This window comes from Melospiza georgiana, chromosome 2 (assembly GCF_028018845.1).
Source record: "Melospiza georgiana isolate bMelGeo1 chromosome 2, bMelGeo1.pri, whole genome shotgun sequence".
Classification (NCBI taxonomy): domain Eukaryota; kingdom Metazoa; phylum Chordata; class Aves; order Passeriformes; family Passerellidae; genus Melospiza; species Melospiza georgiana.
In genome coordinates, this window is record NC_080431.1 from 10,382,469 (window position 1) to 10,396,326 (window position 13,858).

Below are 13,858 nucleotides of genomic sequence, written 5' to 3' on the forward strand. Positions count from 1 at the left end.
ACGTAGGCTAGGGGAGGTAGCCATCAATACCTTAGGAACCAATCCCTTTTGCAAGGTCTAGAGAAAACAGTCTGAGGAGAGGCATCAGTGCATGGTAATTTTTACTTTATTTAATTTTTGGGGAGAGCTTTCTGTGCTTACTGCCAGGCCAACATAACCTTTCACTTCCAGTTATTTTCAGAATGCAGCTGGGAGAGCTGCAGACTGAACAATGGCAAAGCCTGAGAGAAAAGCAAATGCTGGACTAGTGTCAGCAAAGCCATTCCTTCTCTTTCAGTGAGCTGTACCCCTCATATTTGATGGTAACTTCTACTTTTTGCCAGCTTTGAAACATTTATGAAACACTGTAATTGTTCAGGCTCTGCACACTTTACAGCTCCCCAAGACAAAGCTGATGTTCAAACTCTCTCACAGCTGACACAACTTCATCTTCTACATTTCAAAGGAATTTGCGGAACAATTTCCTTGAGAAAGTGAAAGAAGACAGATCCAAGGGGTAGAAATTGCTTTTATTTAAAAATCTAAAATGTTATTTATAAAATGCATTTCATCATCTGCACTGGGAAACAATTAGGGAACACACAATTGTTGAGGCCTCTTGATGCTTTCAGAATTTTAACTCACCAAACAAGGCTTAGCTAGAGAAATTGGTTACACACCTACCACCACAGGCAATCATAAGGATTACAGGAAGATTTCAGCCTTCAAGTACCAACTTTTTTACAGAGAGACTTTTGGTAAGCAGCCCATGTGCATACCTGGAAATATCCACTTAGTGCAGTGGACTCGTCTTTAAAATTTAATTGTTTGTGCCAAAATACAGTATTAAAAGATACAAAATAAATAATTCAGAAAATCTAATAAATAAGGATGCATTGTGATATCCAGTGTATAGTAACTTCTCTACTAAAAACTCCAACCTGTAGAGATCTCTGAATAAATACTCTTTTGTGGATTTAGTTTTTACAAGTAAACAACCTGCCCTTCCCTTCCAGTTCCCAGATTAACACTGAAGGAGATTTAACTCCCCCAGGGTGAAGGAGAATGTGAAAGAAAAAAATACTTCATTTATTTGCTTTGAGAGTTTTAACAGCTCCTACCTAACTTGTCCCAAAACTGCAAAGCTTTTAATAGTTTAACTTCTCTGTGAAGTGGTTCTGTTTTATATAGGTCTGCTTGTTTAACAAAGTGCATTAAAGACATGAAGACCAAAGTCCTACTGTACCTCCAGTGGATTTTGGGATGAACTTACAGCAGGGCAGAAGGAAAGGCCACAGTGACTCTAAAGAGTTGGTACAGATGTTGCACACACACATTTACAAAGCAGCAACTGAGGACTGTACTGCACCCATCCATGGTGTCACTGAAGAGGCACTTCTTTCACTGCAGGAGTTTTACTTACTGGAAGCTCCACACTTGGTTGGGGTCACTTTCAAAGAGGAGGGAAAGAATCCTCAAATAAAAAAAAAAAATTCCTCGTTTTCAATGCAGGAAAATTAAGCAGATGTCAGCAGTACTTTGGGAATCCTCTGTCAAGTTAAACAATGCAGATGGAATGGCTGTGTGCAACTATGATTCAATTTAAGAGGTTTTTAATTGGATTACTTCAAAGATGCATTTAGACAATAGCTATGCAAACAGCTGAACCAGCACAACTGATTTATGGCAGTGCCATAAATCAGGCCTGCTGCCAGGAGAGTAATAAGCCTATTTTAATATAGTCATAGGTTAAAACAATAAATCTAAGCCCCACACTTTATTTTAGCAAGGTTAATACAACATTATTCTGGAGAAGACAAGAAAATCCTTAAAATCACCTGTTAGTAGAGCTTACTTGATGAAGACTGGGCTGATGGATGTTGAAACCAGTCTTAGCTGAAAGACATGTTTTTTTTGGTAGGAAGTTCCAAGCAGATAACAGAATTCAGCTGGTGCTTGATTATTGCTTAATCCCTGCAAAGAGAACTGTCACCAATTCTTTTTTTTTCAGATCAGTGACTTTGTTCTCCTCACAACACATTTTCAAGGTATTTGGATAGTGATGTATTTGCCTAAAAGAGAGTCCACCTCAAACCCTGAGTTGCACACAACACTGTTTCTTTCCCAACAGGACAACAACCTCTGTTCTGTTTAGAGTAGGGATATGAAAAAACTTAAACCACGTAAGAACTAAAAAGCACAAAGTGGTTGGGTCAATTTTCATTTACTAAGGCTACAGGAATTACATTTGATCCAGGCCATCCCTTCTGTCCCACACTTTCTCCACAAGGACAGTATGGCTTGGGGCGCTTCACAGAGAAGATGTCACACACTTGGAAATGCAGAATGATGAAATTCATGTTGGTCAAATTCAAGGGAAGACAGGCAAGTGTGGCTTCAAGATTCATAAAATCACTGTAGTTTTAAAGTAAGGCAGGGGCAGGTATGAATATTTGGCAATATACCCTCGTTCTCTGTGGAGAACATCAGCACCTGTGTTTAACCATCACAGCCAGGTCAGGAATGAAGCCCTTGGAGACCAAGAAACTGCACTGGCAAGAGCCACGTTTTCAGTAAGGTTTCCTAATCATGGGACAATTTGCCATGGAGCCTCAGCATACCATTATGCTGTTATGAACAGCAGAAGAATCAAGTGAATGCCTCAGTCTCATTTAAGCTGCAAGATGCCTTTAGGAAAGGTGCCTAAATGCTCAAATGGCTCAGTCTGATAAATAAGTGTAAGCTGAACACTGCCAGTGCTCTGTGCATTAATGCTGCTTCACAGTCCTTCCAAGGAAATACACTGGACCCAGGAATACCTCAGTACCACATCATCTCAAACCTTTGGTCACACTCCCTTGATACTTTGAATACACACCACTCCAGGATTTGCTAATAAAATTTAGCAAGAAAATGTGGGTGTGTCATCACTGGCATTTTCATCCAATATCCCCTCTCCAAGTAAACACAGCACACTTCAGAACTCGTTTGTACCTTTAAAGTAACATCAAGCTTTAGCACAGGTAGGTGTCCAGTAACACCTAATGGGAACAGGTGAAAATTGAATAGAATGAAGCTAAGATCAGGTTCCATTGCCAGTCAGATAAGTATGGATCCTTTTGGAGAGCTGGAATGCAACTGAGGAGAGTTTCTCTTCAGTTAAAATTAGTCTTCCGTAAATGTTTGTTGGGGATTTCTATAGCACTGACTTGGAGAGGCCAGGACCCAGCAAGAATTCCTGCTTGGATGGCTACACCTGTCACCACTGCCAGGTCAGGATCCACAGAGGTGTTGGGTTCCTTCCCAAAGAAGTCCCGAATAACTTCACGTATTTTGGGAATCCGTGTGGAGCCTCCCACTAACACAATTTCATCCACTTCAGCCTTGTGCAGGTGCCCTTCCAGCAACACCTGTTCAATGGGCACAAGGATCTTCTCAAAAAGGTCCTCATTTAACATCTCAAACAGCTTCCGAGAGATTTCTGTTTCAAACACGACTTCCACAAAGTTGCCCTCTACTTTGGAAGCGTCTCCAAGATTTTTCAGGCCTTCTGTGTTCTGTGAGGCACTGTTTGCTTTTACCTGGCTTTTTGCAAGTTCTCTTGTCAGCTGGTTTGCTGGCAGAGTCAGCAGCACCCTCAGTGTAGCTGCCTCATGGACAGTCAGGTTTAATTTGGCAGCTTCCACAGCCTGCCTGATGCGGTGAATCTCCTCCTTCTGCGTGGGCAGGGAATCAAACCTTTGACGGAGCTGATCATACAAATACACCATCAACCTCTGGTTGAAATCCTGTCCTCCCAGCTTGTTGTTACCTGGAAGAAAAGAATAGAAGGCATCAGACAGAGCACCTTCAAAGCCCCAGAAAGCAGCTTCTCTTTTCCTGAGAGATGGTGCTCAAGGGCCAGAACAATCACAGAAGGACCACAAGTACACGAGCTCACAGAGACAATAGACAAATATGCTTCTCCACTGCACACATGATGGATACTAATTTCCACTGTTTTGTTTTGACTAAAAACAGTAACTCACTTAGTGGATCTCTGTCTAATTAAATCAGAGCGAAGCTGCTCAATCTTTCATGCTGTTCCACTCTAACTGGACTGAGCAGCAGCAGCTCACATCAGAACTTGCTTGCTGAAAGCAACACAGGCAGCTGGCACTGTGGGCATGCAGGCCAGCTGAAGGATGGCTGTCTCTTCACTAGAGTGACCAAACACTGCTGCCAGAGCTCTGTGCTCAGGGATGAACCATTCACACACCAATCCCAAAACTTCTGGGTTAATGGCCTGCACATTCCCAAACCCTGCTCAGCTCAACTGGCACCAAACCCCAGGCAAGGAGGCACCAAAGCACTGGTCAGTGATCTGCCAATATTCCCAGTTTGGGCAAGGGTGACAGAAAGATTTGAAACAATCCCAACCCCCCAAAGTTTGGTCACAGTAAGTGTAACATGCACCAGCACTTTACTAGTGGGCACAAAAGTTAACAGAAATGGATAAAATGAAACCACAACTTACTGCCAAAACCTATCACTCTGTATGGTCTTAATTGCTGAAACCAGCCACAAACCTACTTTTGCATGAAAATCAGCAGAGGGTGCATTGGGAAAACACTCTGTGACATGGATGGTATGTTTTAAAAGTCCCTCCAACGGTGACTTCAGGTGCACCTTGCCTCCCACTCCTTGAGAAACAAAAGCACTTTTCTCACCTGCCATGGCTCGTGTGATGAACATCCCTCCCATCTTGTTCAGAAGAGACACATCCAAAGTTCCTCCACCCAGATCCACCACCAGGACATTAAAGACATCAGCTTTGTGCAGCCCATAAGCCATAGCAGCAGCTGTGGGCTCGTTGATTACTCGCAGAACGCTGAGCCCTGTGAGGAGCAGAGACAACAAGCAACACTCAGCAAACTGCAGTTCTTACATCACAATGACATTTGCCATTACTTGTTGGGCTTTTTTAACCGCAATCAAGTTAAGTGTCAGATCTAAAGAAGTAGTTTCCTAATCAGTAATATCCAATGAACTCTTTTCCTTACTAAATCCTAAAATAGTGCTGCTTCAGCATCAGAGCAAAATCACAAACCATAATGTGCCCAGACACACTGCTTCCAGAGAAACTTTGCTAAGGAGATTTATTCCAGGCACTCTAATTCTGTTCAAATGATTGTCCAAGGGTGCTCTATATAGTCTCCCTATTTGGAGATTATAAGAAAGACTATTTTCTCTGAAGTAAAACTTACTTCCAGGCACCTATGTCTGCATTAGCCAGCTGCACCTGCTGGTACTCAGAAGTTCTCAGCTGTTCCTCACAATAAATCCATTCTAAGCTTCTCTGTTACTGATTCACTGTTTCTATATCCTCCACAAAGACCTTACTGTTAGTGAAACAGACGTCAAGCTCTCCAAGAAAAACTCTGGAACAGAGAGACATCACCTGCAAGGTTAGCTGCCTCAATGGTAGAATTCCTCTGCCTTTCATCAAACTCCGCAGGCACGGAGATGACTGCCTTGGAAATGGACATGCCAAGGTTGGCTTCTGCCATTTTCTTCAGTTTCAGCAGCAGCTTAGAGCCAATGCGCTCTGGAGTGATGTGAAAGGTTTCATTAGTTGTCACAGAAAATTCAGCTAATCCATTCTTGTTGACAATCTAGAAGGATAAAGCAACACAACCCCCAAGTGAGAAATCTTCCCACCAAATATTTTATTTGCATGTAGTCTCTTAATTCAGGAAAAGTTTAAATGTGCTTTTGCCATTTCTGGGCCACTTTTATTCCTTGATGAGGAGGATTATGCAAAACATGCCACTTAAGGGGTGAAAGTATATCCAAAAAAATGACACTCACTATGCCCTAGTAAAACACATTAAAAAAAGTTAAGACCTAGAAACCGTGGAGTCAACTTCCAACACCTCATTCAAAGACAGAAGGGGTGGATTTTTAATCATTAGATTATCTTTCAGGTTTCTGAAAGGAAACAAACAGCTTGCTACTGAAACAGCTTCTCTTAACAATATTAAAAAATTAAAAATACTTCCACTTCTCCACTTCCACTGCAAGTGGAAAAGACCACTTGCGGTACACAATTTTTAAATTATTTTTTCAACCAATTTTGCACCATGCTCATATAATGCAGGTTAGTGTTTTTTAAAGCAACTTTCAAGTTCTGCTGCTGGTCAAGTAAGTAGTAAAGTACTGAAGCAAAAAACACACTGGGACAGAGAAGATGTGGCTTTAAAATTTTTTTGGGTTTTGGATTTTTGGTTTTTTCGGGGAGGAAGAGGTTTGTTGATTTTTGTTTCTTTGTGTTTTTATTTTACAATTTTAGGGAGAAGTATAGTTTCAGCAAAGCACAGTTAGCATTTCAAATTTAAATTTATCCTTTCAGAGATAGGACTAGAAGGTTACCCAGAAACACATTTCTCAATAGGGAAACACAGGGTCCTCTGGAAAATCATTATCAGCTCTCATGAGGTGTACCTCAGCAGAGGTACACAACTTCCACAACCGTTTCCTTCTGCTCTCCGGATACTTCTTGTTTTCAGGCACATCAGATTGGGCCATATAACTCAAGGTCTGATAAGATGATCAACCACGTTTCAGGTATCAGAGAATCAGGTTGGAGGGACTTTCCAGCTCATCTCCTGCCAGTGGCAGTGACACCTTCCACTAGACCAGGTTGCTCAGAGTCCCATCCAACCTGGCATTGAACATTTTTGAGGATGGAGCATCTGCAATTTCTCTGGGAAACCTGTGCCAGGGCCTCACCACCCTCACAGTAAGGAATGTTTTTCCTAGCTTCTAATCTACACCTACTCTTTTATCAGTTTGAAGCTGTTTCCCCTTGTCCTGTCACTCCAGGCCCTTGTAAATAATCTCTCTCCATCTTTTCTGCAAGCTTCCTTTAGGTGTCGGAAGGCCACAGTTAGTTCAGCCCAAGGCCTTCTCCAACCCCAGTTCTCTCAGCCTTTCCTCCCAGCAGAGCTGCTCCATCCCTCTGATGCCCTCGGTGCCTGCTCTGGGCTGGCTGCAGCAGGTCCCTGTCCTTGCTGTGCTGGGAGCCCAGAGCTGGATGCAGCCCTGCAGGTGGGCTCTCAGCACAGGGGGCAGAGGGGCAGAATCCCCTCCCTGCCCTGCTGCCCACGGGCTCTGGGTGAGCCCAGCACACGGGGGGCTCTGGGCTCCCAATGGCCAGCCTCTCACCCACAGCACCCCCAGGGCTGCTCTGGGTCTCCATGCCCAGCCTGGATTCCATCCTGCTTGGAGGGAACTGCAGGAGGAGGCTGCCTACCTTAAAGGGATACCTGCTGCTTTCACTCTGCAGCTCCTCTGGAGTGAAGACTTTCCCAATGAACCTCTTGGCATCGTAGATGGTGTTCTGGGGGTTGGCATCAGCCAGCTCCAGGCCCTGGTAGCCCACGTGCACGCCCGTGTCCGTGAAGGAGACCACGCTGGGGATGCTGCTGTGGCCACTCTCGTCCAGGATGACTTTCACAGCCCCGCTGCCCGGCAGGAACACGCCCACGGAGCAGTAGGTGGTGCCCAGGTCGATCCCAATCACCCTGGGCGTGGGCATGGGCAGGTACTGCTGTGCCAGGTAGCTGGCCAAGAGCAGGGCCAGCACAGCAGAGCCTGAAACATGGAGATGGGAACAGCGGGGTTAGGGCATCACTCTGCAAACCCACAAACCTACACAGGTGACTCTGTGTGACACACTGCACCTCCTGCTGCTTTATTTCACACCCCGGAGCCTCGTTAGCCGCCTAATTAGTTTCTAATTTCCTGCTCAACAGAGAGCGGCTAGAAGTCAAGAATTTAAGGCATTAAATATTAAACTGATCAAGGAAAATAAAGGCCAAGAGACAGCCAAGCCAAAAATATCACCAGGCTGTAATAATTCTGTTTCTCTCTGCACGTTATTGCAGTAACACAGGGTAATTACTACATAGGGTAATTAGTGCTTCTGCAGAGGCTGCCTATGAATGGCCCCAAAAGGACACTGAGTTAATGGGGCCACCCAAAATCACAGTGAAACGGCAAACTCACAATCCTAACACCTCCAGCTTCACCAAAAGTCTAAAAATAAGGGGAAAGAAACCCATAGAACCTCATTCTGTTTCAGCCACAGCTCCCAAAAAAGCATATTCCCACACCTCTGAATCTTTCCTGCACCTTGAAACCCAAGAAAAGACCAGCTTATGTGCAGAAGAGTTTGTTGTTTCGTTGATTTTCTTTTACTTTTACTTACAATCAACGAACACATGAAACCCAAAATTCTAGCATCAAGTAATGCCTCAAATGATTACAAAAAAAATTAAAAAAAAAGCCCCAACAAACAAAATCTGAAGAAGAATAAAGTTAAATTTCAAAGAGTGGGTGACCTCTTTTTTTCCCAGCAGGGAAGAGTGGTCATTTTAGTGCTTCAAACAGACTGGTTGGAAAGCTCTGGCTTGCTCTGGGCTGCAAATCTTCCCAGATATTTCTGAGCAATGTGCCACTGAGCACTCTGGCTTTCATGGAATCCCACAGTGGGTCAGGCTGGAAAGGACCACAGTGGGTCCAACCTCTCTGCTCAAGCTGGGTCATCCCAGAGCACACGGCAGAGGATTGTGTCCAGACACTTCTGGAACATCTCCAGTGAGGGACACTCCACACCCTCTCTGGGGGATCTGTTCCAATTTTTAGTCTTTCACTGCACAGTGAAGAATTTCTTCCTCATGTTCAGGTAAAACTTCCTGTGCATCAATTCCTGCCCATGGCTTCTTGTCCCATTGCTGGGCACCACCGAGCACAGCCTGGTCCCTGCTCTGACCTTTCCCTGCAAGAATACATTGATGGGAATGGAAACAATACATTGATGAAACAATACAATACTCTCTTCTCAGGCCCAACACCCTCAGCCCCTCAGCCTTTGCTTCTAAAATCTCCAGCCCCTCCTCATCTTTGCTGCCCTCCGCTGGACCCGCTCAAGGAGTCCCATGTCTCCTCTGGTACAGAGGAACCCAGAATCGGACACACGGAAGACACCGAGGACGGGAAGTCCGTGCCACCCTGGAGGGCCAGCCCGGGGCGACACTGGTGGCAGAAAGACGCGACAGCAGAAACAAAACTCCCCCAAAGCCCGCAGCCCAGCGGCGCCACCGCCTCACCCAGCACAGCTATCTGCCCCGCCATGTCTGCCCGTGGCTCCGGCGCTGACGGCTCTTTCCGGGCCGCGCGGGGCACGCTGGGAACGGTAGTACGTGCATCCCGCCAGCCTCACTGATGCTGTGGGCGAGAAAACCACAACTCCCAGTGCGCATCGCGGCGCGGCCGGTTCCGGCGGGTACCAGCCAATGGGCGGGGAGGCGCGTTACCCGTTAGCAGGGGAGGCGGAGTGCCGTCTCAAGGACGCATGCGCAAACCTGAGCCAGGGAGTCGCGGTGGCTGCTGGGATCGGTAGTCCCGGGCCCCGGCGCCATGGTGCTCTGCGGCCTCCGGCCACCATGAGGCGTCAGAGACCGCGGCTGTCTTCTTTTATCCCCCTCGGTTCTCAGCTAGAAAGTACCGAAACCCTCTCTGCGAGGGTTTCGAGAGAGCCTGGCCGTGGTGTCTTTCACACGGCCAAGAGCCAGGTTCGGAAAGGAGACACTGTTCATTCTGCTCAGTGTGCAAGGCAGAAGCTTTCCACACATCAAGCACACTGGTTCTCAAATCTTTACAATAAATATATTCATTGCAGCAAACAAATCACAGTTCACTGGCCACGAGCTCTCTTACTAATGGTGAGGGGAGATTTGCTTCTTGTCCACCTGGCACTTAGAGAAGGAAGGAGAATGCAGGTGAAACCCAAAATGCCTCCTGGAGGGGCAGAATTAGCAAACACTAAGAAATGCAGTGGGAAGCAAACTCTGTGGTTTGCTTCTCATCAGTTATCCTTTTCCCTTCCCTTCCCTTCCCTTCCCTTCCCTTCCCTTCCCTTCCCTTCCCTTCCCTTCCCTTCCCTTCCCTTCCCTTCCCTTCCCTTCCCTTCCCTTCCCTTCCCTTCCCTTCCCTTCCCTTCCCTTCCCTTCCCTTCCCTTCCCTTCCCTTCCCTTCCCTTCCCTTCCCTCCCTCTCGTCATAAGGAATAATGGATTTTCACATTCTTGCAGAGCAGGTTTCTGTTTCAGGCAGAAGTTTAAGTCAGAAGCTTTTTAAATAAAAAAAAAATATTCAAATGAGTAGCTGGTAGCAAGTAGTATCGTGAAAGAAAAGTTAGACTAAGTCTTACTGCAATTACCATCTGCAGCATCTCTGTTTCTCCTAAGTGACGGAAAGACACATAACACAAAAGTAATTCCCAGGAGCTCACTTCTTAAAATCTTCCATATGCAAAGAAAGTGGCACTGCTTTAAATTAATAGTAAAAAATGCATTCATCCTCCATTTATGGTTAACATATAGTGATGTGCTTCATTCTCAGCATGAGAAGGTGGAAACTCTTTGGAAAGGGAAGAAAAGGTTAAATCATTCAGCCTCCTTAATGGCTCATGATCTGCCTGTTTTCTAATTACTTAGGTAACTTAATTTCTTGTATTAATTTCTTTTGGATACTTTAATCATTTTTCTTGAAGTGGGACCACTGTAATTTTGCTCATTCTTAAGTGGGAGGAAACTCATAATAGTTGTTTACAGTATTTCCTAATCTCATGAGCAGGCACCTTGTGTTTTATGGTACTATCAGTGGATGGTGAGGAAAAAAAAAGGTTTAGCACAAACAGGGAGTACAATCAAACTGGACTTTGGTCATGATTTTGATATTTAATAGCAGCTTTTTTTTTAATACATAGAGATCATCTGAAATATGATGCTGCAGAGTGCAGATATGTAGGGATGTGTTTTAAAAAGTACTGACACAAGCCCCTCATTTCAGAGATTTTTTTCCTTTTCTGGAGCAGAGGCAGGGCTTTGGGTTTTGTCCTTGAGGTTAAACCTCTAAGAGACATTGGGATCACTTGTTACCATACCTGCCCAAGGACAGAACTCAAATGCCCTTTTATTTTTTCCTGTGTAATTTCCGTTCTGTTTCTCTTTAGCAGAGCAGCTTACTGAATTCAGTGTGTCAGTCAGGGCCTCCCCAGCTGACTGACTCCCTGGAGGCCTGGCTGTTCCCTGGCAGTCAAGTCAAGGGGAGCATCTCAGCAGGATTTCTGCCCTGCAGCAAAGCTCTGCCATGCCAGAAGCTTCTGCAGAAGCCACTGACTCCCCTGTAGCTGCTTTGGGGCTGCTGCAGAGTTTGAGGGCTTGGTCCACCACAAGGATTCTGTAGTCCCTTGAGCACATGGTCTTCAGCAGATGTGTGTTGGAACCCAGGACATCCCTCTGGCTGTCCAGGATGGCCAAGACCCCTGCCAGGGGGCTCAGAGACCCTGGCACAGAGCCCAAAGCACCTGTGGTTTTGATTATGACCCGTGGAGCAAGTTACCAACCTTATATGAAGATCAGCAAGCCACAACAGTTTAGGTAGAATAATAGTGAAGTTATCACAGGGTAGAAAAGTAGAATTTTGGGGTTTTTCGTATGGGGGTTCAGGAGGCAAGATGGAGGAACTGGGTGTGTCCAGCCTTTCTCCTTCTTCTTCTTGGCCTCCATCTTCTGCTGTGATGGTGGCACTTACAGATTGGTTTAGAGTAGAAGCTCACTGTCTAACAAAACTGATGTGTATTGGAAAGTAATTGTAAACATTGCATACATAGTTTTTAGTATAAAGACATAACACTGCCCTGGGGGCAGGCAGAGTCTCTGGAACTGTCCTGCTGGATGGACCTCAGCAGGACAGGAGAAAGAATTTTATAGATAAGATACAACAAACAACCTTGACAGCGAGAAATGAAGAGCTCTGACTCATTCTTTGAGCACCGGGCTGGGAAAAGAGACTTTCTAACATTTCTCGGGGTCATTCTGACAAGCTAGAGACCCCAAAAAATGTGCTTAAAAGAAGTCCACAACTGCCTAATTGTTTCCCTCCAGGTCTTCTCCATGACCTAATTAGGACCTGCTCATGGATACTCCTGGACTCTGCACAGTGATGCCAGACTTGTCTTGCATCCCCAAAATAGGCAGAACTAATCCTGGTGATCTTGCCCGTGTGTTTTTGGGCATTGCCACTGTGTCTTCTGTATCACCTTTTCTTACCTACTCTTGTTTGGGTCTGTCTCCATTTTCCTCCATTATCTGAGGGAGAGCTACACTCAGGCATGGATTGTTCAGGAACAGAAGGGAACATTCCGTGTTTCTGGAGAAAACAGCTTGATTCTGCACAGAATAATTCAATATTCATTGGGCAATGAGGGAGGGGCTTATTTGACTGGGAGAGAAAGCTATGGAGCCTCTGCCCCACAGAGTGGGGGGGCATTTATGTTTTCTCCTCATGGGAAAAGCATAAATGTGTTAGGGGCAAACACTGAAAGGCTGCTCTTTGTTTTCCTGGAGTGCTGGGCTTTTCCCACTTCCCTGCCACAGCAGGCAGGGCACCTACTCCATGGTGAGCACCCTCACCTGAGGGTGGGCAGTGCAGGTTCAGACCTGCACAACTGCTTGGAAAAGCTGTGATAAAGGTTCTCTGGGTGCCCCTGAGTGAGATGCTGCAGTGCCAGGACAACCTGAGCTGCTTGCCTTGGACACCTGGGCTGGGCCACATCCTTGGCCACCACACACTGGGACCCTGACACCCACCTGGCATGACTGTAAAGGGGGCGTGGAACCAGCTCCCTCTGAGGGGCTGGGCAAATGCTTGTTTATCCTTCTTAGTGCAACTGTTCACTCTGGTAGTAAGCTGTTTATAACATTTCAAACGCTTTTCAGGGATTAATTTCCTTCAAGGGGCTGTTCTTTTCCCCTGGTGCTTTGATAGGTGGAGGTAAACATGTTTTTGTCTGCAAGTAGCTTGAGGGAGAGAATTGTACTTGCAATGTAAGAGCAGAGGCTGGTTTTAAAACAGTCTCCCATCAGATGTGAACTGGTGTCTGCAGGAAAAATCCTGCTCCACTGGGGATTATCACTCAAACCCTACACCTGTGATGTGCTAAACACAGTTCAAGCATTTGGTGTGCGTGGAATCAAATACAGCTTGTTTTCATTTGCAGGATGCTTTGCATCAGCTGGATTCCTGCATTTGGAGAAAAGGGAATCGAGTTTGCAAAGCATTCTCTTTTCTGCTGTTGTGCAAAACAGGATTTCATCTTTCTAGGATGAAATCAGTGAGTGCTTTCTGCATTGTCTCAGCCAGTGCCTAAATCTGAGACACCGGGTGCTGGGATATAGTCAAAGCACAGTGTGATCCCATCAACCCAGGGTGATCAATCCATGTTTTCCCACTATGAAGGAGGAAGGGGGAGAGGGATTGAGATCCACTTTGTAGGTGGAGAGCAGCATCACTGTCTCTCTGAGAAGGGAGGTGATTAGTGCAAGGTATTTAGGAGATGCTAGAATCTGAAACCTCATTTTCAATTTTTAACGTGGATAACAGTGCCTTAGTGCGAGCACGTCGTCAAAACTGCAGAGGTCCCTGATAGTTCCTTTCCCTAATTAAAACGCTGATCTTCTCCTGCTGTATATGCTTGGGAAAGGGATGGATTTCACCAGCCTTCCTCTGACAGTTCAATGTCAGGCAGCTGGATAGAGGAGCACAGCCTTCAATTTAGATGCAAAAGTTTCCATTGAAATTCCAGCACACAGCCTAAAGATTTCTGGCTCCTGTTGAGTGGCTGAGTGGCTGGGCAGGGGTGTGCTGCATTCTCCATCAGTCACAGACTCACTCCCCAGCTGGAGGCAGCAGGAGCAGATCAGGGCTTCTCCCGGGATCCACAGTCCCAGAGAGCTGAACCACGAGGTGTGGGAGGAGTGCAAGCAGCACCC

General features: G+C 45.8%; 1 protein-coding gene across 1 annotated transcript; it reads right to left on the minus strand.

Moving 5' to 3' along the window:
• Positions 1 to 2,187: 2,187 nt before the first annotated feature.
• Positions 2,188 to 9,169, minus strand: HSPA13 (heat shock protein family A (Hsp70) member 13). The gene is made up of 5 exons (XM_058045419.1): positions 9,132 to 9,169; positions 7,274 to 7,614; positions 5,420 to 5,633; positions 4,689 to 4,856; positions 2,188 to 3,790 (listed from the first exon to the last, which is right to left on the minus strand). Exons 1-5 carry the CDS (start codon positions 9,154 to 9,156, stop codon positions 3,135 to 3,137), a joined length of 1,404 nt encoding a protein of 467 aa, XP_057901402.1. The 5' UTR covers positions 9,157 to 9,169; the 3' UTR covers positions 2,188 to 3,134.
• Positions 9,170 to 13,858: the final 4,689 nt, after the last annotated feature.

Excerpts from the sequence above, each read along its gene's own strand:
- HSPA13 (XM_058045419.1), bottom strand. The coding sequence starts at position 9,156 with ATGGCGGGGCAGATAGCTGTGCTGG. Across the intron at positions 5,634-7,273 it reads GCAGCAGGTATCCCTTTAAG|ATTGTCAACAAGAATGGATT; the intron begins GTAGGCAGCCTC and ends TTATCCTTCTAG. Across the intron at positions 3,791-4,688 it reads CATCACACGAGCCATGGCAG|GTAACAACAAGCTGGGAGGA; the intron begins GTGAGAAAAGTG and ends CTTTTCTTCCAG.